This window comes from Diabrotica virgifera, chromosome 9 (assembly GCF_917563875.1).
Source record: "Diabrotica virgifera virgifera chromosome 9, PGI_DIABVI_V3a".
Lineage (NCBI taxonomy): Eukaryota > Metazoa > Arthropoda > Insecta > Coleoptera > Chrysomelidae > Diabrotica > Diabrotica virgifera.
Window position 1 is genome coordinate 151786320 of NC_065451.1, and position 24676 is coordinate 151810995.

General features: G+C 34.1%; 2 protein-coding genes and 1 long non-coding RNA gene across 3 annotated transcripts in view; 2 read left to right on the plus strand and 1 right to left on the minus strand.

The window, feature by feature from the left end:
• The window catches only part of LOC126892343 (zinc finger protein 845-like), a 369452-nt gene that overhangs the window by 73634 nt on the left and 271142 nt on the right, over window positions 1-24676 (plus strand). The window lies entirely within an intron of this gene.
• LOC126892341 (zinc finger protein 729-like) overlaps window positions 4659-24676 on the plus strand; it is a 418287-nt gene continuing 398269 nt past the window's right edge. The window contains exon 1 of the mRNA XM_050661860.1: window positions 4659-5349. Within this exon, the coding sequence (XP_050517817.1) occupies window positions 5079-5349 (271 nt within the window). The 5' untranslated portion in view covers window positions 4659-5078. The remainder of the gene's footprint in view (window positions 5350-24676) is intronic.
• LOC126892353 (uncharacterized) lies at window positions 16454-17509 on the minus strand. The gene is made up of 2 exons (XR_007700799.1): window positions 17081-17509; window positions 16454-16782 (listed from the first exon to the last, which is right to left on the minus strand). It is a non-coding gene; the product is annotated as an uncharacterized LOC126892353 (long non-coding RNA).

The window sequence follows — 24676 nt, forward strand, 5'->3', positions numbered from 1 at the left end:
TATAAACGAAGGATAAGGAACCAACTGAAATTGAAATTACTATAAGAATAAATCGTTACAGATAATACAATAAAAACTGTAAACTAATAGAAAATTATTTGTATTTGCACTACTAACTCTAACTGTCATTACTTTTGACATCGTCGAGTTAAGCCTCGTTTGATTATTTTATTTGTGACATTCAGGTATGGTGTTATGGTGTTTTAACATAAATGATTGGTTAAAGTCTTCGTGAGCGAGAAAGGCTGTCGTTTCTCTTTCTTTAGCTGAGCGGTGTGGAAGTGGTGGGGGAAATTCCCCAATTTTTCCAGCCGTGTTCGTGCTGCATGCCCCGAGTATGCCCAGAGGGAGAACGCCTGCGCATTACGTTTTCGGAGGGCAATATTCGACCTTATTGAACGTCCAATTTTGTAATGCGCAGGCGTTCTCCCTCTGGGCATACTCGGGGCATGCAGCGCGAACACGGCTCATATGAGATTCCGTGGCATGGCCAATACCGAATTGACGTGCGATCTCTCTCTGTTTACGCGAGCAGGCCTGCTGCAGGCCGGCGGATTTTGAACGGGCGGATAGGAACAGAGTCTTATAGCCGGACCTACAAAATTTTATCAGTTGATTGTCTTGTGAAACTGTTTTAAAATAATTGTTTTTTGATTTTGGCTGTTATTAGTAGGTTAAGTATTGAATAAAACTAGGTAGGACAATTTAAATTTGTTTATGAAAACTGAATAATGTGTTATTAGATTATATAGTGTTATATTCTTATTTGATATGAGAATTAAAATTTTATAATTATAAGCAAAATTTAAATTAAAATAAAAGATCTTCAATTTTCTCAACCACGGGCATGTAAATTTAGAACAACCTGTATACAACAAATTATTATATTTAGTTTGTAAGAAAGTGATTCGAAGAAGCGGACGAAACTCGGTAACAATGCGCCAAGACAAACAAGTTTGAGTGACGCGGACCATTATAGTTGTTCGCGGAAGATTCGATCATTAGCCTACGCTAAATAAGACTCAGTGAAATAGATAATAGGTCATTAAGTTTTGTAAAAAGTAGAAAGTAAGTTTAAATTGGGAAATGATTATTTTTTCTTGAAATCCATTAAACATATTTAGAAAGATTAAAAGTTGGTATTGAGGAATACGGCGAATTATAATTTGTGGTGGAATGTTGATTTTTGAATCTGGAAGGGATATTTAGAAAGTAGGGAAATGAATGAGGATGAGAGATCAGAATGTTTTGAGAGGTAGAGAGGTGAAGTCCAGTGGTGGACGGTAGTGTACGAAGAGTGAAAACGCCGGTATAGTTCCGTGAGTGTTGAGTACCCATCGGAACGAGAGGTAGGCCGAGTCGAGAGAAAAGAATCTCCTTGAGCAAAGAGTGTCCCGGTGGCTGATTGAAGTGGTTCGAAAAAGGTAGAACACGGCATCACGAGAAAAGCAAGAACGAGAGCTGTACGAGGTTGTTTTCAAAGGAGAACATTACTGGAGGCCAGGACGAGTTTTTCATCGCAACCAAGGGTAGGAGGAAACGGGTTTTGTGTGAGGACATTCGCAGTTCACCAGATAAAGGTCAGTCTCATTTGTCAAGATATGAATGTATGGGTTTTTGTATTAAATACCACATTAAAAATTGAAGAACATAATCGCTAATATCAGAAGATTTTCATCAAACTTAAATCAATTTGTTGATAATAAATCCTAATAGTTTCATTATTAATAAAAGTTTTAAATTGGAAACCAAAAGGAAATAAGATTCCCATTTTTAAATGTTTGTAGTAAATAAATATAAGATCTAACAAATATTAAGCAGTAATTGCCATTTATATAAAATAAACAAAATTTTGATTTATAATTGTAATCCATATGTGTGTATTATTTTATTTTTTTTTCCTATCCCGATTAGGAACCACTGAGAAATACTTAGAAGTCACGAAAGTAAGTAAGTAATTTTATAATTCGCCCTGAGATTGAAAACATATTGATATGTGATCTGGTTGATTAATTAGATTATCACTAATGCATTAATTAAATTAAATTACATATAAGAATATCATCACATATAAATAAATAAGATTACAACAATAGATAATTAAAAATTTAAAGCGAGGTTAATTGTTAACTTATCAATTTATTCGAATAGTAAATTATTATTTGATACATAAATAAAATAAGTAATATTTGACGTTGTTGAAACGTAGGTGTGTTAGTTTTATGAGTGGAAAAACTTTAGTCATCGAATATGAATATTTTAAACGATGTAATATGCAGTTTGATCGAGACACCTTTTTCAAGGCGCCAAAATCAAGAAAGATTAGTAATTATTTCAATGGGCCGGCCTTTACAAAATTTAACAATTTTATCCACAGATAAGACAAAAGACAATCAATTTTCGAGATCGTTTAAAACAATATGGTATGAAAATCATAAATGGCTAAGCGGAAGTTATTTTAAAATTCACTTTTCTGTCGGCCTTGTCTGTTGCTCTCAAATTTGAAGCAAAATGTTTGGGTGAGTCAGGGATATTCAAATTTGAAAAATTTATCAGCTAGTGTAAAAAAACATGAATCTTCGAAAGAACATTTAAACAATTGCTTAGATTTAAAACGGTTAGAAAAAAATAAACAAACTACTGACAGTGCTTTCGCTGGACATATTTCTCTATCTAATAAGATATATAATGAAGAAGTTGAAAAAATTGATGTTACAATTCTTTTAGCAAAACAAGAACTTACATTTCGCGGTCGTGATAAGAGCCATAATTCTTCAAACATGGGTAATTTTAAAGAAATTTTTAATTTAGTAGTTAAACGCGATCAGGAAATCCAGGATCATGTTAAAAAATAGAAGGGGTGTTCACGCGCGGGTTTGTCAAAAACAATACAAAATGATTTAATAGATTGTCTTGCCGATTACGTAAAAAATGAAATTTCAACAGAAATTAATGAAAGTCAATTTTTTTCTATACTAGCTGACGATACTACTGATATAACCGAAAAATCACAGTGTACTTTAACAATCCGTTTTGTTAACAAAGTTGGTCAGGTAACAGAAAGATTTTTAGGGTTTTTTGATGTTAGCGATAATAGATCTGCAGACGCTCTATATAGTTTAATTTCAAACGTGCTTGAGCCATATGATTACAAAAATAAATTAATTGCTCAATTTTACGATGGTGCAAGTGTAATGGCTGGCTCTTTAAACGGATTATAATCAAAAATTAAAGTAGATGCTCCAAAAGCAATTTTTACACATTGTTGCGCTCATAGATTACATTTAGTATTGCAAGACGGCTCAAAATGTATTACAAACTGTAGGATATTTTTTGTCGCCTACCCGAAGTATATGTGTAGCCTACCCGCATACTGAGGTCACGAGCCGCCACTGAGCGTATGCCAAATTTCATGTCAATCCTTTAAAATTTACAGTAAAAACCATCAAAGAATGTAGTACTACTTGTTTTCATGAAGTCGGTGATAGAGTTTGACAACTCTTTATGGATGTTAAATATCTTTTAATTATTTAGGTATTCGATTTTTAAAAGTAGGTACTATATACGTCCTTTTTGCACAATAAAACCAAACCTTCGACCGGTACATATTGCTTGTATCGATGCTCGATGCATTATCATTGGTAGTTGATATATGGAAATTTCTTTAGGAATAGTTTTTCCTGAAAAAGTTATGCTAATAGTTCCCGTGGAGACAAATTCAATCTTTGAATCTACGCTTGTACTCTTCGATTCATTCGCTTAACACTTAATATCTTACATAAAGCCAAGTTTGTTTCTGATGCCTCCTTTATTTCTTCCTCTGTGAATTTTTTATTCTCCCCTTCTCCCCTTTATTCTCCTCTTTATAACTCCCTTACAGTACCCCTACAAGAAACCTGATGAAATGGAATGGACACCTCATACCCTAGGCCCTAGGGCTTCCCAATCTTTCCTCACAACGAAATCGTTGGCTGCTTTTCTAGTAGCAAGTAATACACCTATCCTGTTTTTACCTTTTCTACTGATTTTCGTGATGTCTTTAATTTTTAAAACGGAAATAGATTTAGCTATGCTTAACACGTGGTAATCTCCAATATATTCTGACCTTGGACAAATACTTCATAAGGACCTATGTCGGTCTCCGAATATACCTAGTATTTGTTTTTTACTGTGACTTTTCTGAATACTTGGACGTTGAGATTGACATTCATATTGGTTGATTTTATTAGGAGGGTCAGGTGGTGGAGGAGGATTGGGAGGAACTTCTTCCTCCATCTTATGCGGCGGATTGACGAATTTAAAATCTATACTAGGCGATGCAAATTAGAAATTAACAGGAAATATAGATAGTTTTGGCCCTTACCCTTTGGATGAGTTTCAAAAGTTGTCCGTTCACCTCGAACGATAGTCACAGATTTGTCTATTTCAAGTTTTCTTCCAAAAAATCAAACGTCAAACAGACTCAAACACAACAAAAATCACAAGAGATATTCACCGCGAAAAGAAGCCGAGGCTGTTCATCCCAGCGGACCTCGACTTATCAGCGATAAATAAAAAATTGACAAAAATAACAATTGTTTTCAAATTAAATTAGGTTTGATGAGGTTTTTTTATCAAAAAGTAAAAACTGTCATATCAGAATTTTACGGTTTTACTCCACTCTCAAAATTAAGAAGATAAAGATATAAAAAGATATTAGACCTCCAAACGATAAAAGTTTTAACCCTTATGTTATAATATTGCCTTTCCTGTAGGGACTGTCTGGCCCTATAAGAAGATGTTCCTACTAATATACATATATTTAAAAAAAATTGAGGCTTTAGCATATATATACTTGGAAATATTCGATTGCCCAGAGCAAGACAAGAGTATTTCCCTGGTGTAAGCTGGGCGAATTATCCCGGGGGATATAACCCTCTCTTTCCTTGTCTAAAGTCTAAGATATAACCTAATAAAGTAAGAAGAAGAAGAAGAGTTAAGGTGTTAAGGTTAGGTTTAATTATTAATAATAAATAAAATATACATGTCATAACATTGTATTATTCAATATTCATTGTTAATTGTTATTTCAATTGAATATGGATTGTAATGAAAATATTGAGGATTCTAGAAACCAAGAAGTGTTAACATATATTAAAGATGAAGGAGATTCCCTAAAGAAATATAACAATAAGCAAGTTAAATCTGAACTAGATCTAGATGAATACCACTTGGAAAGCAGTTCTGGACAAGAGTCTGTATTAGATGATTATTGTTCAGATGATATTAAAATAGAAAACCATGTTGTAGAAGATGTATCTAATGAAATTAAACTTGAAATAAAAGAAGAACTGGAGGAATATAGCATTGGTAAGAAAATCATTTCTCTCATTCATTTTTAATTAGCTTGTATCATGAATGTGATTTAGTCTGTTCGCTAAGTCACAACTGGCTAGTGATTTTAGTAAGTAATTTTACCAATGTGGTAAAATTGGCAAAAAAATAATTACTAAATGCAGTAGAGCCCCGATTATCCGTGCTCCTTGGGACCGGACGGTGGCACGGATAACCCGAACATTTATTTCTTATATATAATACATATATACATACATACGTACCTACCAGAAGAAGATAACAGAAAAAATAAATATTTCATTAAGAGTCTTCTTCTCAGCATATAGAGTTTTGGTTGAGTGATTTATGATAATGCTATTTTGATACAACCTCAAAAATGCAATTTGAGTAATAGAAAATCATAGCATGGATAAACCACAGCCCGGATAATCCGCACACGGATAATCAGGGTTCTACTGTAGTTAGTAATTTTGGCAAAATTGGCCAAATACCTATAAAAAAATTACCTACTAAAATCACTAGCCAGTTGTGTCTGAGTTTAGCGAACCAACTATATATACATTCCATCGAAATACTGAATATGACTTAAGTTTAGGTTTATCTATATGGATTAAACTAAAATGTCAATAAACAGATTAAAGTAATATGTCAATATTTAGGTTTATCTATATGGATTAAACTAATGTGTCGATAAACTTAAAAATGTCTATATATCTTTATACAGTCAAACCCGCTTATTGGAATAGCCTTCGTGCCAAGCAAAAGTATTCCTATAACCGGGATATTCTAATAACCGATCATTGGTGGCTAGTAGAAACGTTTCGGGACCTCAAATTTCTATTCCTTAAAGCGGGATATTCGTTTAACAGGTATTCTAATAAGCGGGTTCGACTGTATTGTAAAAAGGAGATTTTCCGTTAAATAAATAAATAAATAAATAAATATTAAAATAAATGGGATTGGATCAAGTCCAAGGTTTGATACACCTAAATGAATATTCTATATTTCAGTTGATGCAACTTTATAAATAAAGTGAGTTCAATATATTTTATCAGTAGTGAAATTAAAACCATTCTTCTTGTCAAGATAGGTTGAATAATAATATAAAAAAAAATTCTTCAGCCAAACAAAATATATAATCACTTTCCAATTTTTCTGTCATCTTTACTCAACAAATTAAATCAAATTATCAGTCACCAAAACACTCAACACATTAATTAATAACTTAGAATTGTACATTTATGTACAAATTAAACAAATTCTGATATCATAGACGTGATTACGTAAAAGGCCTTTTCAATAATTCTAAGTTTATTTACACATCTGTATTCTAAACTCCTAGTATCTATTTATCATTTGTCATGTTCATATATTTAATCACCACATACTTCACAATTTTCTACATTAAGTTCGAATATTTCTAACATCAATACAGTGGAACCTCGATTATCCATCTTTCCATTAACAGTCACCTCTGTTAACCGTCAGGGTCTGTACATGTTTGATTGACTACATAAGCAAAAATTGAGTCATGAATTCATTTTGTTTGAGCATTGAGATGAGCCAAACGAATGGTTAATTTGTGATGTTGATGCAAACAGCTATCAAATGCTGACAAATGATGAAATCGATGAAATGGCAACAGAGGCGGACAAAACAGATTCAGAAGCTGACACAGACTTGGAATTTGAAGGTGGCAATGTGGATTATACTATTGCAACTGACAAAGATTTGAAAAAGCTAAATTTGATTAAAGAAGCTAGAGAAGCTGCATAGCACAATATCACATACAACAGTTCATCGAGTGGTATTCTCAACAAGGAGAAGCCAATAAAATAGATTGCATGATCTTACTCCGATTAAGAAATTCAGATGATGCAAAATGTGAAGCAATAGTAAACAAACAAAGATTTTAGAATATTTTAAACCAAATTGATTCATTTGCCCATAAACAAATCCTTCTTATATTGTGAAACAAAAATACAAATAAAATTAAGAGTTGTAGTCTGACCTTTTAATTTTTTTTAATGTTCTATTAACCGTCTTTTCGATTATCCGTCATACCCTCGGTCCGGTGCCCTGACCGATAATCGAGGTTCCACTGTATATGGATATTTGATAATGTTTTATTTTTAACATCAACATAAATTTTAAATTCCTGGGCTGTAGTAACAGAACAGTTCATAACGTCACATTGACAATCTGTTTCTGTCATACTTCTGAAGTTCCTTCACCTTTCAGTTCAGTTGACACTCAATTTTCAATATGTGAGGTTCATCCCTCTCATATCACATCCAGGTGGGTTAGAGTCCTTTGTTGCCTTGGGTAATATCCAGGAATATTTGCAACATACAACTATTTTAAACATAATATGTAGTATAATATAAGATCTTATAACTTTTAAAGGGTTTTTACCCATAACTTTTTGGTGGCTCAGGCATGCATGCTATTGTAAGTATGACCTCAGTCAATTCTTAACCTTAGTCAATTTTTATAACTGTTGTAAAAACAACTTATTTTTATTTCAGTTTAAACATATCCAACTGTTATATTTTAAAACGTATATAAGGAATTGTAAATTCATGTATTTGCTTCTAAAACAACTGGTTTTTGTTCCCCTAATGTGAACCGATTTGTTGTTATGACTAGTTTTTTCCGCCGACCCGCGCTCCCTTCGCACATTGTAGAAACTCGAAATTAGCAGTCTTACGATGACCTCTCAGAGGTAAAGACAAAGTAGTGTTCTCGCGCCTTTGGTGCAAGTTCACGTAGTTTGAAATGTACCGGTCTGTTGTTATTCGTTAATATTGTTTTCACTAAACCCTTTGTGTTTTTCACACCCCCCTAAGCACTATAGATATTAGGTTAATGTTTGTGAGACGATAAACTACCCCAGATAATTGAAATAATACTCGAGAATAATATTTCAATCAACTATGATAGCTATCGTCTACCCTAGACTAGCTCAATCTCCCAAGTTGTGAGTCCACCTTGTCCTAATCAAAAACATGAACAATGAAAATGCAGAATGGAGCAAATAAAACAATAATATTTAACTAATCATGTTTATTTTTCATAAAAGACATAATTAAAGTATCAAAAAAATAATTTACAAGACCTTGCCGAAACTTTACAGATCAGAGATTATACTTATCGATGGCACTTGGTATCTGTCTGCGGGTTCTTGGTGTCTTGCTGTTGTTCTGCAACGGGCTCTGGCGACGTGGATGTTCTGGCCACCAGGCCTACAGGTGTTGGATGGTTGTTAGGAGTCTAGTTACTGCTGCATTGATGTATCGCCGGCGACATTAGGGGCTCCAGTTTTGGGGAGTCTCCCACGAGGTGAAGGGTTGATTAGTTTTTGCAATATGCCCAGAAAACTAGAATACATACAGGTACATTAGACACCAAGAATAAATGAAAGATATCCTTGCCATTCCAAGAAATAATCCAGAAATGTTGCAGAAAGGCAAGGTTAAACAGAATGAATAGTGTAAAATAATGTTAGTAGTTAAATAGTTGTGGATTACTACACACATATGAAGATAATAGATAATATAAAAATTTTACCATGTGGTACAACAATAAAAAGTACGAAAAGTAAGGTTAGATAGGAACATAAAAAAGATTACGGATATAGGCTTAGAAAAATGTGTACATTTATATTTAAACACTTACCCCAATTAAGAACGTCTGTTTGAAAATGTGGCTATGAGGCCAGACATTGCCTTAAGTAGATTTTAGAATTTAATGAAAAAATATTCTTCATTTTGACAAAGAGAAAGGGTTTGACTTGACATTGACAGAGTTCGTGAGTGGGGGCTTAAAATTTGAAACGAGAAACGACAGTGCGAAGTCACTGTCATGAACCACAGAACGATTGAATAAGAATGTGAATTCTGAGATAGAACAAGAATGTTGAGATATGCCTATAAATAACGAAAGAGGGCGCCAACCAATTTTTAACGGGAAAAAAGGTAAAACAAATAGAAGATGATTATTATTAAAGAATTATTAAAGAAAATAGAATAAAATAATTATTTGAAAATAAAATAGCAAAGATGTGACGTTTGTAACGTTACACACTCCTACCACCCATCAGAAAAATTTTGAACACAGCTGAGAAATTTTTCTCAAAGAAAACAAGAACAAAAAGTTCTAACCAGGAATAAATATATGTAGTAGTAATCGTTAAGAACAAATCAAAAATAAATACTCATTATAAATTTATTAAGTTAATGAATATATTGAATTGAAATTATGAATCATAAAAAGTTTTAAAGTATAAAGATAATTTTCAGATGTTACTCTGGGGAAAATAAAAAACATTACCCAATGAATTCTAGTATTCATCACACTAAAATTAGTAATTTATAATTAATAATGACTACAGAGAATATCTCTGGAGAGAAAAAAAATAAATAAAAAATTATTCAATGAATTTTAGTATTCATTAAACTGAAATTAAATAAGGTACTGTTATAACGTAACCAGTAAAATGGTACAGTATGTTTTTTTAAAAATAAAATTTAATAATTAATATAATATACAGTTTTTGAGGGAAACGCTCAGGGGAATATTCAATTATCCAACATTGAATATTACCCAATGGATTTTAGTATCCATCAAACTAAAAATATTGGAGGGATAAATTTAAATTAATCGGGTATCTGGAGACCTTTGTACTGTACATGGACCATACCAAAGAAGCGATTGAAACCATGTTGGCACGAACGCAGTAGCCCATAACCCACGGTTAAACCACGACAGCGCTCCTCAGAGACGATAATCCTATGGTGCCATGGACCCCCCGACGCCATACCCTGGAGACCATATACCATTGAAGGAAGATCCAGTGGTACGAATGTACATCTGCACCAAAGCTCAGGCCCACAATAAAAAAAATAATAACAAAGGGGACAATGCATCTGGCATATTCAGATATGCATTGTTGAAGAATTCTGTCTTCAGAAATTCTTCTTCGGAAGTACAACGACTTCCTTTGCAAGACAACATACTATACACATAGTATGAAGTCTAATTTATAATTATTAAAGTCAAATCAAGTAAGTATATACGTTAAAGGCAAATACATAAAGTAAGGCAAATATATAAAATAGAGATAATATCTCAAATAAAGGAATAGTCAAAATGAAGACTGTCAAAAGAAAATGTTGAATGAATCTCAAAAAATATACCAAGTACTCTGAATAGGTTGAGTACCTAAAGTCAGGTAATAATAATAATAATCACATAACAATATGAGTAAAAGCATATAAATAATAAAATGCAAATGTAATTATTGATAAACACCTCAAAAAAATGTACTAACTGTACTGATATGTCAAATATGACTAAGTTCTACACAAAAGAGTTACAGTAACTGCATAAAACAAGGCCTAAAAGATTAAAAGTAGGTTAGTAATGAAAGAAAGATAATGATACATAATAAATGTTATTCTCACTAAATATAAACCAGGGATCTACACAAAAGAGTAAAATACTGCATAAATATAGTTTACAAAAAATAGAAGAAAACAAGTGAAAGTAGGTATACTACAATCATACTTCAAAGCGCCACAATTCTACACCAGATTTCTAAAAGTAGATATGCATAGAATTGTTTTAACTCCAAAAGAAATAAGAAAAAACACATCATCCTTAAAAATATATAAACAGGTTTAACTGTATATCAACTGTCTCGAAGACAAAAAAAAAAAAAGGAACACAGATTCATATGATCTGGCCCATAATATCCTCAGGATATCATGTATCCTAGGAAAATAAAAACACTAGGTGTCTATGCAGCAACATATATGCCATAAACAACTTACAAGTGCCGGATGAGGCTTTTAATTGTATCAAAATCAAAAAAATTACCCAAGGTAAAATAATACCAATCTAAACAAGGGTATTGTCAAATGAAAAAGGTTAATATGTTTATCATAATCAGACAAAATGCTATAATATAAAGATATACAATAAGAAATATTGCTTTACCATATTAAACAAAATTATTGAGACTCATCATCACTAGAATCAGTAACATTCAACTTAATATCTTGCACATGAAAATTGCCAAGGTCTTTACCATCTAGATCCTTAAGATTATATACCAAAGGAGATAAAACTTTATTTATAATACATGGAATAAATTTGGGAGCTAATTTAGCAGAAAAATCATCCACAGCTTTTGAAAGAATGGTATTTTTCTTCCAGACTTTATCACCTACATGAAATCTTACATCACGTCTACGAAGATTGTAGCGTTTAGTGTTGATATTGTAAGAGTGACGTATTCTTTTTTGAACTTCATCAAAGATAGGAGACATATTCTCTAAAGGCTTGGGATCGAACAATTTATTATTGATGTTAACAATATTATTAGATGTTTCTTTAATAGCACCAAAGAATGAACCATCAACAGGAATGTTTCTAGCAAACGTCAAAAATGAAGGAGAAAATTGAGTTACTTCATGTTTAGCTAGACGAATGGCTTGGGCTATTTTAAAAATTTCCTTGTCCCAATCTTTATGATCGTCTTGGATGAAAGATCTGATTGCAGTAACAATCGTTTTATTAACTCGTTCAGTAGGGTTAATCTGAGGGAAGTATCTAGCATTATACCAAATTTTTTGTACCTTGTATTTTTCCATCAAAGTTTTAAAATCATTGGAAACAAATCGTTTTCCATTATCAACTGCAAAGATTTGCGGTACACCAAAAATTAGAAAAACTTGATTTTCAATAAACTTGACAATAGCTTTAGAAGTAGCATTAGCCAAAGGATGTACAAACATAAACTTTGTAAACCAGTCAACAACAACTAAAAGAAAACGATTTCCACTTTTAGATCTAGGATACGGACCAAGTAAATCAGCAGATAAAAATTGAAAAGGAAAATTAATATCACGATATTGTCCCATAAAACCAGCTGAAGGTAAGTTACTAGGCTTACAAGAAGCACAAACTTTACATTTATGAACATAGTTCACAACAAAAGATCTCATTTTAGGCCAGTAATAAAGTTCTGATATCCTAGAAAGGGTTTTAACGACACCTAAATGAGCAGCTGTAGGATCATCATGATACATATGTAAAATTTCCTTCCTATGTGGAGCAGGAACAAAAATTTTCCATTCTGGAGTAGATTCAGAAAATTTAGATCTAGAAAAAACATGTTTATAAAGAACATTATCTTGAACCTTAAAAGCAGGATATAAATCAGGATTATCTGTAACTTTTGCTATCATATTTTTATACCAAGCATCTGTTTTTAAATCAGACAAATTTAATAGAGAAACTTGAGATGCTTCAGGAATTCTTGAAAGAGAGTCAGCTACTACATTCAAAGAACCACTACGATGAACAACAGTAAATTTGTGACAAGACAGTTTCATTATCCATCTAGCAATTCTAGGAGAAGGATTCTTCATGTTATATAACCACTGCAATGAGGAGTGATCTGTAATCACAGTAAAGTCATCACTACCCTCAATATAGCATCTAAATTTTTCAATTGAAAGCAAAATTGCTAATAATTCTTTCTCAGTAGTTGTGTACTTTCGCTGAGCTCTAGTTAAAGTTTTGCTGAAGTAAGCAATAGGATGTTCTAATCCATCATCCTTTTGAAATAAAACACCACCCACACCAGTGTCACTTGCATCACAAGCAAGATAGAAATGCTTGGAAAAATCAGGACTTGCAAGAACAGGAGCTGTTATAAGAACCTGTTTAATTTTATGAAAAGCTTCATCAGCTTCAGGAGTCCAAGTAATAGGTTGACCTTTCTTCCTGCCTTTCAATAAGTCAGAAATGGGACTGCAAATAGTAGCAAAATTGTTTAAAAACCTACGGTAATAACCAATTAAGCCAATCAACCTACGTATCTGGGTTGTATTTGTGGGTACAGGATATTCCAAAATAGACTGGACCTTACCAGGATCAGTTCTTAACCCTTGATCATCCACTACAAATCCAAGGAATTGCAATGAAGATCTGCAAAACTGGCATTTCTCAAAATTGACAGTGAGATTTGCATCTTTCAAACGTTTGAATAGCATCTTCAAAGTTTTGACATGAGTATCAAAATCTGGAGTTACAACGATAATATCATCAAGATAATAAAAAACATAAGGTTCTAATAAAGGACCTATAACAGAGTCCATGACTCTACACATAGCTTGTGCGCTATTATTAAGACCGAAAGGTAAAACATTAAAACAAAATAAACCTATATTTTGCACAGAAAAAGCAGTTTTCAATTTGGATTCTTCATCTAAAGGAATTTGATAAAAAGCCTGTTTAAGATCAATAGAAGATATGAACTTAGCATCTCTTACTTTAGAAATAATTGTGTCAATTAAAGGCATAGGATAACTATCAGGAACTGTAATTGAATTAAGTTTCCTACCATCAAAGCAAACTCGATGTGAACCATCTTTCTTTGGTACGAGCCACAATGGCGAAGACCACGGTGTACTAATAGTTAAGGGCTCTATAACTTTGAGTTTAAGTATCTCATCAACTCCAGCATTCAAAACCTTCTGCATAGCAGAGGATAATGGATACTGTCTCTGTTTAATAGGTTTAGCATTGCCAGTATCTATATGATGTGTATACAGATGAGTTCTGCCAATAGAATCTGTAGGACCTATTTCTTTAAAAAGTTTAACAACAGAATTAAGTTGAGATTGCTGAATATCAGAAAGATTTTCAGAACTAATGATAGTATTAACTACACAAGTAGAAAAATTTGTTGCCGTAAAAGAAAAATCAGAGAAGTCCAAAGAGAGTTGAAACGACTGAATAAAATCCATACCTAATATCATTTTATGTGAAATAGAAGGAACTACTAACACTTTAAGTGATTGAGTTTTATTCAATAAAGTAACAGGTAACCAAACATATCCTAAAGTACTCTGTATGTTTCCATCAGCGGTAGTGAGTTGAATTGAAACATCATAATTAAGATTTAAATTAAGCTTTTTAAGTAAAAATAAGGAAGGAGAACCAATTATGCTGACATTCCTACCACTATCAAGGAGTGCAGAAATTGTTTCATTACCTATAGAAACAGATATATATGGTCTATTATCATTATTATGAATATCTAATAAAGGACCGGAATTGAAATGTACTTTTGAATTAGATAAATCACTAGAAGAAACAGAAGTACTAGAAGAAGGTAAAATTTCAGATTGTACTGAAGAAAAAGTAGAAGTAGATTTAGATGGAAGTGGTTTAGAAATGTTTACAGATTTTTGTTCGACCCTTTTTGAAAAGTTTTTCCCGGAATATTCTTGCCTTTGCTCGATGTTCCTGGGACAGACGTTTGACTGCTTTGAGGCATGCTGTCTGTCGAAGCGTGTCCTCGCTGGTCGTTTTTTGAGCACCTCATGCATTCCGCAATAGTTACATCCTTCGAGCCACAACCGAAACAAAACGTTCTCTTGGGTTTTCTACAGACATGGAAATTGTGTCCTTTCACATCACAATTCCAACAAGTTGGGGTTGAACGAAGGGATTCTACAGAAAATTTGCTGCGTGAGGAAATTGCCAAAGCAGATTCAAACTTCTTACAATACTTTGTAAGCTCAGCAACTGACTTAACATCTTGGAAAGCAAGAGCTTTAACATATTCAGGAAGAAGACCATTGATAATTTCATCCACCTTTTCAATATCCGAAATAGATTTGGACGACCGGAGCATCAAAGATTCCATATGGGAAATATATGCAGAAACTGGTTGTCGTGAAAACTGTTTTGTGGAACGTATTTGTTCCCATAAATCTCTTTCATAGTTATAAGGTAAATAAGTTTCTTTTAAAGAAGTAACTAGATCAGCCCATGAATGAAATTTCTTTTGAGAGAAATTATTATGCCACCAAGTAAAAGCAGCACCTTCAAACAAATCACATGCAAAGATGAATAAATCTTCATCTGTGCAGTTCCTTGAAAATTTAAAAATTTCAATCTGTTGCAGAAAAGGGATTAAAGGTTGTTTACCAGAAAATTTTTTGATACCCCATTTATACACGGGAACAGGCTTGGAAGGGGATATTGAAGATTCCGAACAATTAAGATTAACTCTAGTAGATGTCATGGGTTGGTCTAGAAGATCAGGTTGTTCTACAATGTTACACAAAGTACCTTCTAACTTTAACAAATTAAAGCGGATAGCTTTCTTCAACTTTTCTTCCTCTGCGGAAGATGACCTCAAACGAGAAATCCTACCAGACAAATGTTGGAGACGAGAATTGAAGGTTTTATATAGAATATCAGACTTTGTTCCTGTAAATTCAGATATGAGAATCTGAAGTTCAGTATAAGAGGCTAAAGCTTGTTTATAATCAACCTCAAAAGACAAAGGAACCGAAATATCTGAAAAACTGCGGCTACTAGTCTCCTGAGAAAGAAGACCAGTAAGAACTGTACGTTTTTCTTCAATATCATCAGGAGCAGAGACATCTCTAATGTGAAGCTCATATGTCAATTCATTTGTGGTAAGATGTGCAGGTTTCATGTTGAAGAGAAAAAAAAATTTAATAAAAATCAAAGAAAGAATTAAAAGTACACTATCCACAAAAACTGGTTAAGTTGAAAAAAAGAATAGACCATTTAATTCACTATAAAAGTACCATTATAAGAATGAGGAAAAAAAATTATGTAAAAAAGCAACAATGTATTAAATGCAAATTAAATATGCTGAAATATAAGATATATTATAAAAATGGTAATACTCTTTACCCCAAACATTTGAAAAATGGTTAAATATATAGAAAATGCTCAAAAAGTATCAAGAATTTGCAAATACTAAGATGTACTGCAAAACATGAATATAATATTAAAACACTATTTATTAATGCTTTATTATTTGCTACCGAACTACAAATCCACAGCTCAAATCCCTGAGTAAGACAATTCAAGTTGGGCGCCAAAAGTGAGGCGATAAACTACCCCAGATAATTGAAATAATACTCGAGAATAATATTTCAATCAACTATGATAGCTATCGTCTACCCTAGACTAGCTCAATCTCCCAAGTTGTGAGTCCACCTTGTCCTAATCAAAAACATGAACAATGAAAATGCAGAATGGAGCAAATAAAACAATAATATTTAACTAATCATGTTTATTTTTCATAAAAGACATAATTAAAGTATCAAAAAAATAATTTACAAGACCTTGCCGAAACTTTACAGATCAGAGATTATACTTATCGATGGCACTTGGTATCTGTCTGCGAGTTCTAGGTGTCTTGCTGTTGTTCTGCAACGGGCTCTGGCGACGTGGATGTTCTGGCCACCAGGCCTACAGGTGTTGGATGGTTGTTAGGAGTCTAGTTACTGCTGCATTGATGTATCGCCGGCGACATTAGGGGCTCCAGTTTCGGGGAGTCTCCCACGAGGTGAAGGGTTGATTAGTTTTTGCAATATGTCCAGAAAACTAGAATACATACAGGTACATTAGACACCAAGAATAAATGAAAGATATCCTTGCCATTCCAAGAAATAATCCAGAAATGTTGCAGAAAGGCAAGGTTAAACAGAATGAATAGTGTAAAATAATGTTAGTAGTTAAATAATTGTGGATTACTACACACATATGAAGATAATAGATAATATAAAAATTTTACCATGTGGTACAACAATAAAAAGTACGAAAAGTAAGGTTAGATAGGAACATAAAAAAGATTACGGATATAGGCTTAGAAAAATGTGTACATTTATATTTAAACACTTACCCAAATTAAGAACGTCTGTTTGAAAATGTGGCTATGAGGCCAGACATTGCCTTAAGTAGATTTTAGAATTTAATGAAAAAATATTCTTCATTTTGACAAAGAGAAAGGGTTTGACTTGACATTGACAGAGTTCGTGAGTGGGGGCTTAAAATTTGAAACGAGAAACGACAGTGCGAAGTCACTGTCATGAACCACAGAACGATTGAATAAGAATGTGAATTCTGAGATAGAACAAGAATGTTGAGATATGCCTATAAATAACGAAAGAGGGCGCCAACCAATTTTTAACGGGAAAAAAGGTAAAACAAATAGAAGATGATTATTATTAAAGAATTATTAAAGAAAATAGAATAAAATAATTATTTGAAAATAAAATAGCAAAGATGTGACGTTTGTAACGTTACATTTGTATAAATAAATCTCTATGTATTCGGAATTGCGATAAGTTATCAATGTTAGAATCAGCCCTTATTTCATTACAGTATACTTATTAAATAAATTATCGAAGGAATTGTCTTTAATTGTGTTATAAATACTCCAGTGGTCCTTAATAAATATTTTGGAGTATTTGGATGTCCATCCACTCCTCTTAAAAAGGTGGAAATTTTAGCATTAAATGCTCTCCCATCATTTCTGGTCCTTTGAGCCGGATATTGGCTATATCGCAATTCTACTCTGATTTATCATTATAAATCAAATCTCTTCCTGTTAAAATTAAACAACCTCAACAAAGTGATAGTTAGGTGCTTCAAACAAGTAGTGCAAATGAACAGGACTTTGGTAAGATCGTTGCAAATCTTTTATCTCTTGTTGTCGCGTCATTGTAGACAAAGCTTCGCGTTATTATTTTCGCGCCACACCGGGTGAATTTATATAATTTCGCAGCCGGTCTTATACGAGGACTCTTCAAAAAGTTCGGACTCTAAAGTTTTAGTATACCGGTCGAATTTATATTTCGCTGGACTCATACCGGGCGATTAAAGTTGGGACAATATTTTCCGAGACTCTTAGTTATTATACAGGGTGAACTAAACTGTGTTTTAGACTCTTAAGTTTTTATTTCTCGTATATTCTCGCAGAACGTTAAGCTGTGTTTTAGACTCTCAAATTTTTATCTCTCGTGTATTCTCTCAGAACTTTTATTATCTCCAAAGCTTACACATCTCTATCCGCAATGGAAGAATTGAAGAAACAACGTACACCGCTTAAGTCAAAGATCACTCGTATCTCTAATTGGTTGAAAACTAAATCTAAACAAGAGAAGGATCTCTTGAAATTCCAACTCCGTCATACTGAACTAAAGAATTGTTACGTTAAGTATGATGATATTATGGACCAGATTGAGGAACTGGACGAAACAGGCACCGAAGAACGCGATAGGGAAGAAGTCGAAGAAAAATACTTCTCAACTCTGGCAGGTCTTCAACATAGAATGGAGGCGCTACAGCCTCTTGCACCCCAGCCCAGTTCCACTTCTCCACGTCTAGCTAGTGCTAGAGTTTCTCTCCCAGAAATCAGAATCCAAAACTTCTCTGGGTCATTCTCGGAATGGAGCACATTCTACCAGCTCTTCGAGACTCTCATCATCAACAACCAGGAGCTCAACGACGTCCAACGGTTTGTGTACCTTAAATCGTTTCTACGCAACGAACCTCCAGTTCGTGGAAAACATCCAAGTTTTAGAAGAAAACTTTGAAATCGCGTTGGACACTCTTCGAAATCGTTATGAGAACAATTCGCGCGTAATTAGTTTACATATACAGCGCCTCTTGAAGGTTCCATCCTTGGTCAAGGCCGATGCAAAGGCCTTACGGGAATTTTTGGTCACCGCAAAACAGACCGTACTCGCGCTAAAAAATATGAATGTACCAGTCGAGCATTGGGATCTCTTGCTTATAGAAATATTCTTACAAAAATTGGACTTTACCACTTACCGGTCGTTCGATTACGAGGTAGGGTCAAAAGATATTCCCACGCTAAATAAGTTCTTTGAGTTTTTAGAGAAAAAATGCGACATTATGGAAAAGTTAAACTCTTCAGATCATAACGATAAAAAAGTTAATAAAGCTCCCTCTAAAACGGTTCTCTTCTCTTCGGCAAATGGTAAAAATAACTCTTACTCTAAAACATGCTCATTTTGTAATAATACTACACATACTATTTATGCATGCACAGATTTTGCTAATCTTCTCTTACAGGACAGGTATAAGTTTGTTAATGAAAATAAAATGTGTCGCAACTGTCTAGGTAGTAAACACTTTTCTCAAAATTGTTCATCTCAACGCTTATGTACTGTATGCAATGGTAGGCATCATTCACTGTTGCACAACGACCATGGGAATAGCTCTTCTTCTGGTAGGTCTTCTCAAAGACAAAATCATTCAACTCCTCGCAATGTACAAAACACTTATCCTGATGGTGAAGCCGGTCCAAGTAATTCTGTCTCTCTCTCTCTCAATCTCAAACCTCTCAGGTCTCAAATGTGATTACTTCTCTCTCTGCTCTCTCAGTAAAGCGGGATGTTTTGTTAGCAACCGCTCTAGTTACTATTTACTCAAAGCATGGCGTACCCATACACGCTAGATGTCTTTTAGACAACGGATCTCAGTCGTCATTCGTCTGTAAAGAGTTGGTTCAAAAATTAAATCTCTCTCCTTATAGCAAAAGATTGCAAATCTCTACTATCTCTGAACATAGTTCATTCTCGAACAAAATGGTCGATCTAGAAGTTTTTCCATACAAAAGAAATGGTAATGGTTTCAAAGTCTCCTGTGCTATTTTAGATAATCTGACTTGTAGACTCCCTCAGGTATCCATAAACAGAAATAAATTCAACATTCCCTCGACAGTCACTCTCGCAGACCCCTCCTACTCTGACCCTGGAAATATAGATCTTCTTCTTGTCAGTGACATATATAGCGAACTCTTGTTAGACTGTTCTCCAGAACACACACTTAGGGTACATCATGTTTGGCTCTGTACCCCTTCATGCACATCATAAAAGTTTTCATCACCCACAGTTGTCTCCTACACCGTCAAATGTCTCTTTATTTGTCCAGTCCACGTCTGAGGAAGATAAGCTCGATTATTTACTCCGACAATTCTTCGAAGTGGAAAACTTGACCGCCTCTGTTAAGTCCACCACCTCCGAGGATCTGGCTGAGCAAATATTCACCAAAACGACTCACATTTTACCCTCTGGTCGGTTTCAGGTAAAGCTTCCTCTCACTTCTGAAACGGCACATAAAAGTCTAGGCAACTCTTAAAATATGGCCAAGAAAAGGTTTATTAATCTAGAAAATAAACTTTTGAATCATGAAAGCTTATACTCTCAATACAAGTCATTCATCCATGAATATGTTTCTCTTGGGCATGCCAAGAAAGTTCCTCTTTCTCTCACAAATGTTCACTTAGAAAATAAATACTTCCTACCTCACCACTGTGTCATAAAAGAAGAATCACTAACCACAAAATTGAGGGTGGTTTTTTATGGCGACATGAAGAGTTCTAGTGGCTACTCTCTTAATGATATCCTATTAAAAGGAAAAACCCTTCAGCCTGAACTTTTTGATATTTTACTTCGTTTTAGACTCTATATGTATGTCTTCACCTCCGACATACAGAAGATGTACAGGCAAGTACAAATTCATCCTGATCACACATTCCTCCAGAATATACTGTGGCGGGATTCCCCAGAACAGGACATCGAATGTCTTGAGCTTCAAACCGTAACTTATGGAACAAAAAGCGCAAGCTTTCAAAGTACCCGTTGTTTGGTGGAGCTAGCTAAAACTCACCAAAGCAACTACCCATTGGCTTCCGATGCTCTCTTAACAGGCTGCTATGTAGATGACATTCTATATGGAGCCAATGACACCCAAACTCTCCTAAAGGCTCATAATGAGATAACTGACCTACTCAACAGGGCATGAATTTCTCTGCATAAATGGTGCTCTAACTCTAAAATGTTTTTGTAAAATGTTTCTTCTCTCTCTACAAACTCTGCCTATGTTATTTCACCAGAGAATGCTTCTAATAAGGTTTTAGGTCTCTGTTGGAACCCAGTACTGATACATTTTCAATTTCTGTACCTCAATTGTCAATAAAGGATAATTACACGAAAAGGGAAGTACTCTCTATTATCGCTCAGATTTTTGATCCACAAGGGCTCATTAATCCTGTGACTGTGCTCGCTAAAATTATTACGCAGAAAATTTTGATTTCTAAAGTCAATTGGAATGATCCCGTAGATTCAAATATTTTAAATGAATGGTTAAAGTTTGTGACTGATCTCTCTGCTCTCACGGATATGAGTATACCCAGACCTCTTTTCTCAAGTCATGAAATTTGTTCTGTTGAAATTCACTCCTTTTCTGACGCAAGCTTGAAAGCATATGCTGCTTGTTGTTATATACGAGTTATGTACAATTCAAAAAATGTCTATTGCTTTCTCATTGCTTCAAAAAGCCGTATTGCTCCTTTAAAGACCGTAACGCTTCCAAGGCTGGAACTTATGGGTGCTTTATTGGCCAGTAAACTTACCACTAGGGTGGTTGATATCATAAAGGATAAGTTGCCCTCTCTTAGCTCTATAAATATGTGGAGCGATTCTGAAATAGTTCTGGCATGGCTCAGATCCCATCACTCTAGATGGAATCAATTTGTCGCTAACAGGGTAGCTCAGATTCAAGAAAATTCTCATTCTCATTGGAGACACGTAAAGTCTAAAGATAACCCTGCTGACATCCTCTCCAGAGGAATGATGCCCTCTAACATACTCAATTCCACTCTTTGGTTTCAAGGTCCTCAGTTTTTACGAGAATTTGACCTAAATTTGTCTGAATATAGTCCCAAGTTTAATTCTGATAAATTTCCTGAATAAAGAAAAATTGTTCTTCACACTCGAAATGCTCAAGTCGATTTTTTCGTCATACTTTCTGAAAAGTACTCCAGTTTCACGAAGTATATGAGAACCATGGCTTATGTACTCAGATTTGCTAATAACGCAAAACCTCGCACCCAAAAATTATCACAGTACTCTTGGAGTATCTGAACTTCAAAATGCGGAAATGAAAATCATTCAATTACTTCAAAACTCATGTTTTTCATCCGAAATCGCTGATATCAAGGGCAATAAAATTATCTCTAACAAGTCTCTTCTACCACTTGCTCCTTTTATTGACAAAGATGGAATGCTTCGTGTAGGTGGACGTCTTAGTAACTCAGAAGTCACCTTCGATCAAAAATACCCTCCCCTCCTCCCCTCAAGAAATCATGTTGTTCGTCTTATACTCAAAAGAGAACATCTTAGACTCCATCATGCAGGCCCTCAGAATACTCTCTCCCAACTGCACCTTAGATATTGGCCTTTAAATGGTCTGCGTGAAATTAAGAGGATAGTCCATGAATGTCATGTTTGTTTCAAGTTTAGTGCCAAACCCTCAGCTCAAATCATGGCTGATTTACCCAAAGAACGCTTATACTCCTCTCAAGTTTTCACTCATGTAGGTTTAGATTTTGGCGGTCCCTTTCTAATAAAGGCCTCCAAGCTTCGTAAGAGTCCCTTAATAAAGTCGTACATAGCTCTGTTTGTCTGTATGTCCACACGCGCTGTTCACATGGAACTAGTCAGTGGGCTTACAACCGAAGCGTTTCTTCTCACACTCAAACGCTTTATCAGTCGAAGAGGTCTCCCACAGACTATATTCTCTGACAATGCGACCAACTTTCTCGGTGCTAAAAATCAGCTCTATGAACTCTATAATTTCTTAAAAAATAATGAAACTAAATCTTCCATCCAGGAATTTCTCGCCTCCTCTCAAATTCGTTGGAAAACAATCGCACCTCGATCTCCTCATCATGGAGGACTTTGGGAGAGCGCTATAAAAAGCGCTAAGCATCACATCTACAGATTGTTAGGTAACCTCAAGCTTGCATTTGAAGAGTTCAGTACTGTACTCACCCAAATCGAAGCCGTACTGAATTCTCGGACCATGTGTGCCCTCTCTAACGATCCCTCCGATTTCACATATCTCACTCCTGGTCATTTCTTAATAGGAAAGTCTCTCACCTTGTTCCCCGACCAGGAGTATATATATATATATATATATATATATATATATATATATATATATATATATATATATATATATATATATATATATATATATATGAAAAATAGATAATTATTTTCTCTTTTCACATATATATAGACTTAGCATCTGGCAGAATCTCTCTAAACTCCAACAGCTTTTTTGGAAAAAGTGGTCGACAGATTATTTGAATAGACTTCAAAATCGCCCAAAGTGGTTTCTCCCGTTCAAAAATTTGCAACCTAATGACCTTGTTCTAGTTAAAGAAGATAATACCCCTCCTCTCTACTGGTCGTTGGCACGTGTGATTGAAGTCTTTCCGGGTAAAGATGGCCGCGTACGGATTGCCTCGGTTAAGACTAAGGATGGGATTTTCAAACGCACAATAACTAAATTGTGCCCCCTTCCTAGTGAAGGATTATGTTAATCTTATGTATTAGGTTTAATATTTTAACTCGTATTGTTATATTAAGTTGTTCACTATTACTCTTATTGTCTCTTTATGTTTTCTCTTCTTAATGCTTTGTAGTGTTAAAGCTAGTGCTTCAACGGGGGGCAGTATGTTGTAAAAACAACTTATTTTTATTTCAGTTTAAACATATCCAACTGTTATATTTTAAAACGTATATAAGGAATTGTAAATTCATGTATTTGCTTCTAAAACAACTGGTTTTTGTTCCCCTAATGTGAACCGATTTGTTGTTATGACTAGTTTTTTCCGCCGACCCGCGCTCCCTTCGCGCATTGTAGAAACTCGAAATTAGCAGTCTTACGATGACCTCTCAGAGGTAAAGACAAAGTAGTGTTTTCGTGCCTTTGGTGCAAATTTACGTAGTTTGAAATGTACCGGTCTGTTGTTATTCGTTAATATTGTTTTCACTAAACCCTTTGTGTTTTTCACACCCCCCTAAGCACTATAGATATTAGGTTAATGTTTGTATAAATAAATCTCTATGTATTCGGAATTGCGATAAGTTATCAATGTTAGAATCAGCCCTTATTTCATTACAGTACACTTATTAAATAAATTATCGAAGGAATTGTCTTTAATTGTGTTATAAATACTCCAGTGGTCCTTAATAAATATTTTGGAGTATTTGTATTCTGGATGGACATCCACTCCTCTTAAAAAGGTGGAAAGTTTAGTATTAAATGCTCTCCCATCAATAACATTGTCTTTTACTAATTAGGTTATACTATCATTTTAGGGCTTAACACTGATGATATATTACTTGTTAATCCGAAAACGTTTTGTTTTGTGATGTAATCCTTATTGGGGTCTTTTAAATATACCTTTTATAAAGGGTCCTGTATTTTTTGTGATTTATGGTATACAGCCAGCTACAGGAATTTTATTTTCCTCATGGATTTTTTTAATAATAATATATCATATCGTCGATATACTTACTTTATAAACTGCGTAACTAACTCCATTTATCCAAATTTTACAGGTGAACTTTCTAAATATGTCTAATGCGAATACTACGGATCTCTCATTTTAAAA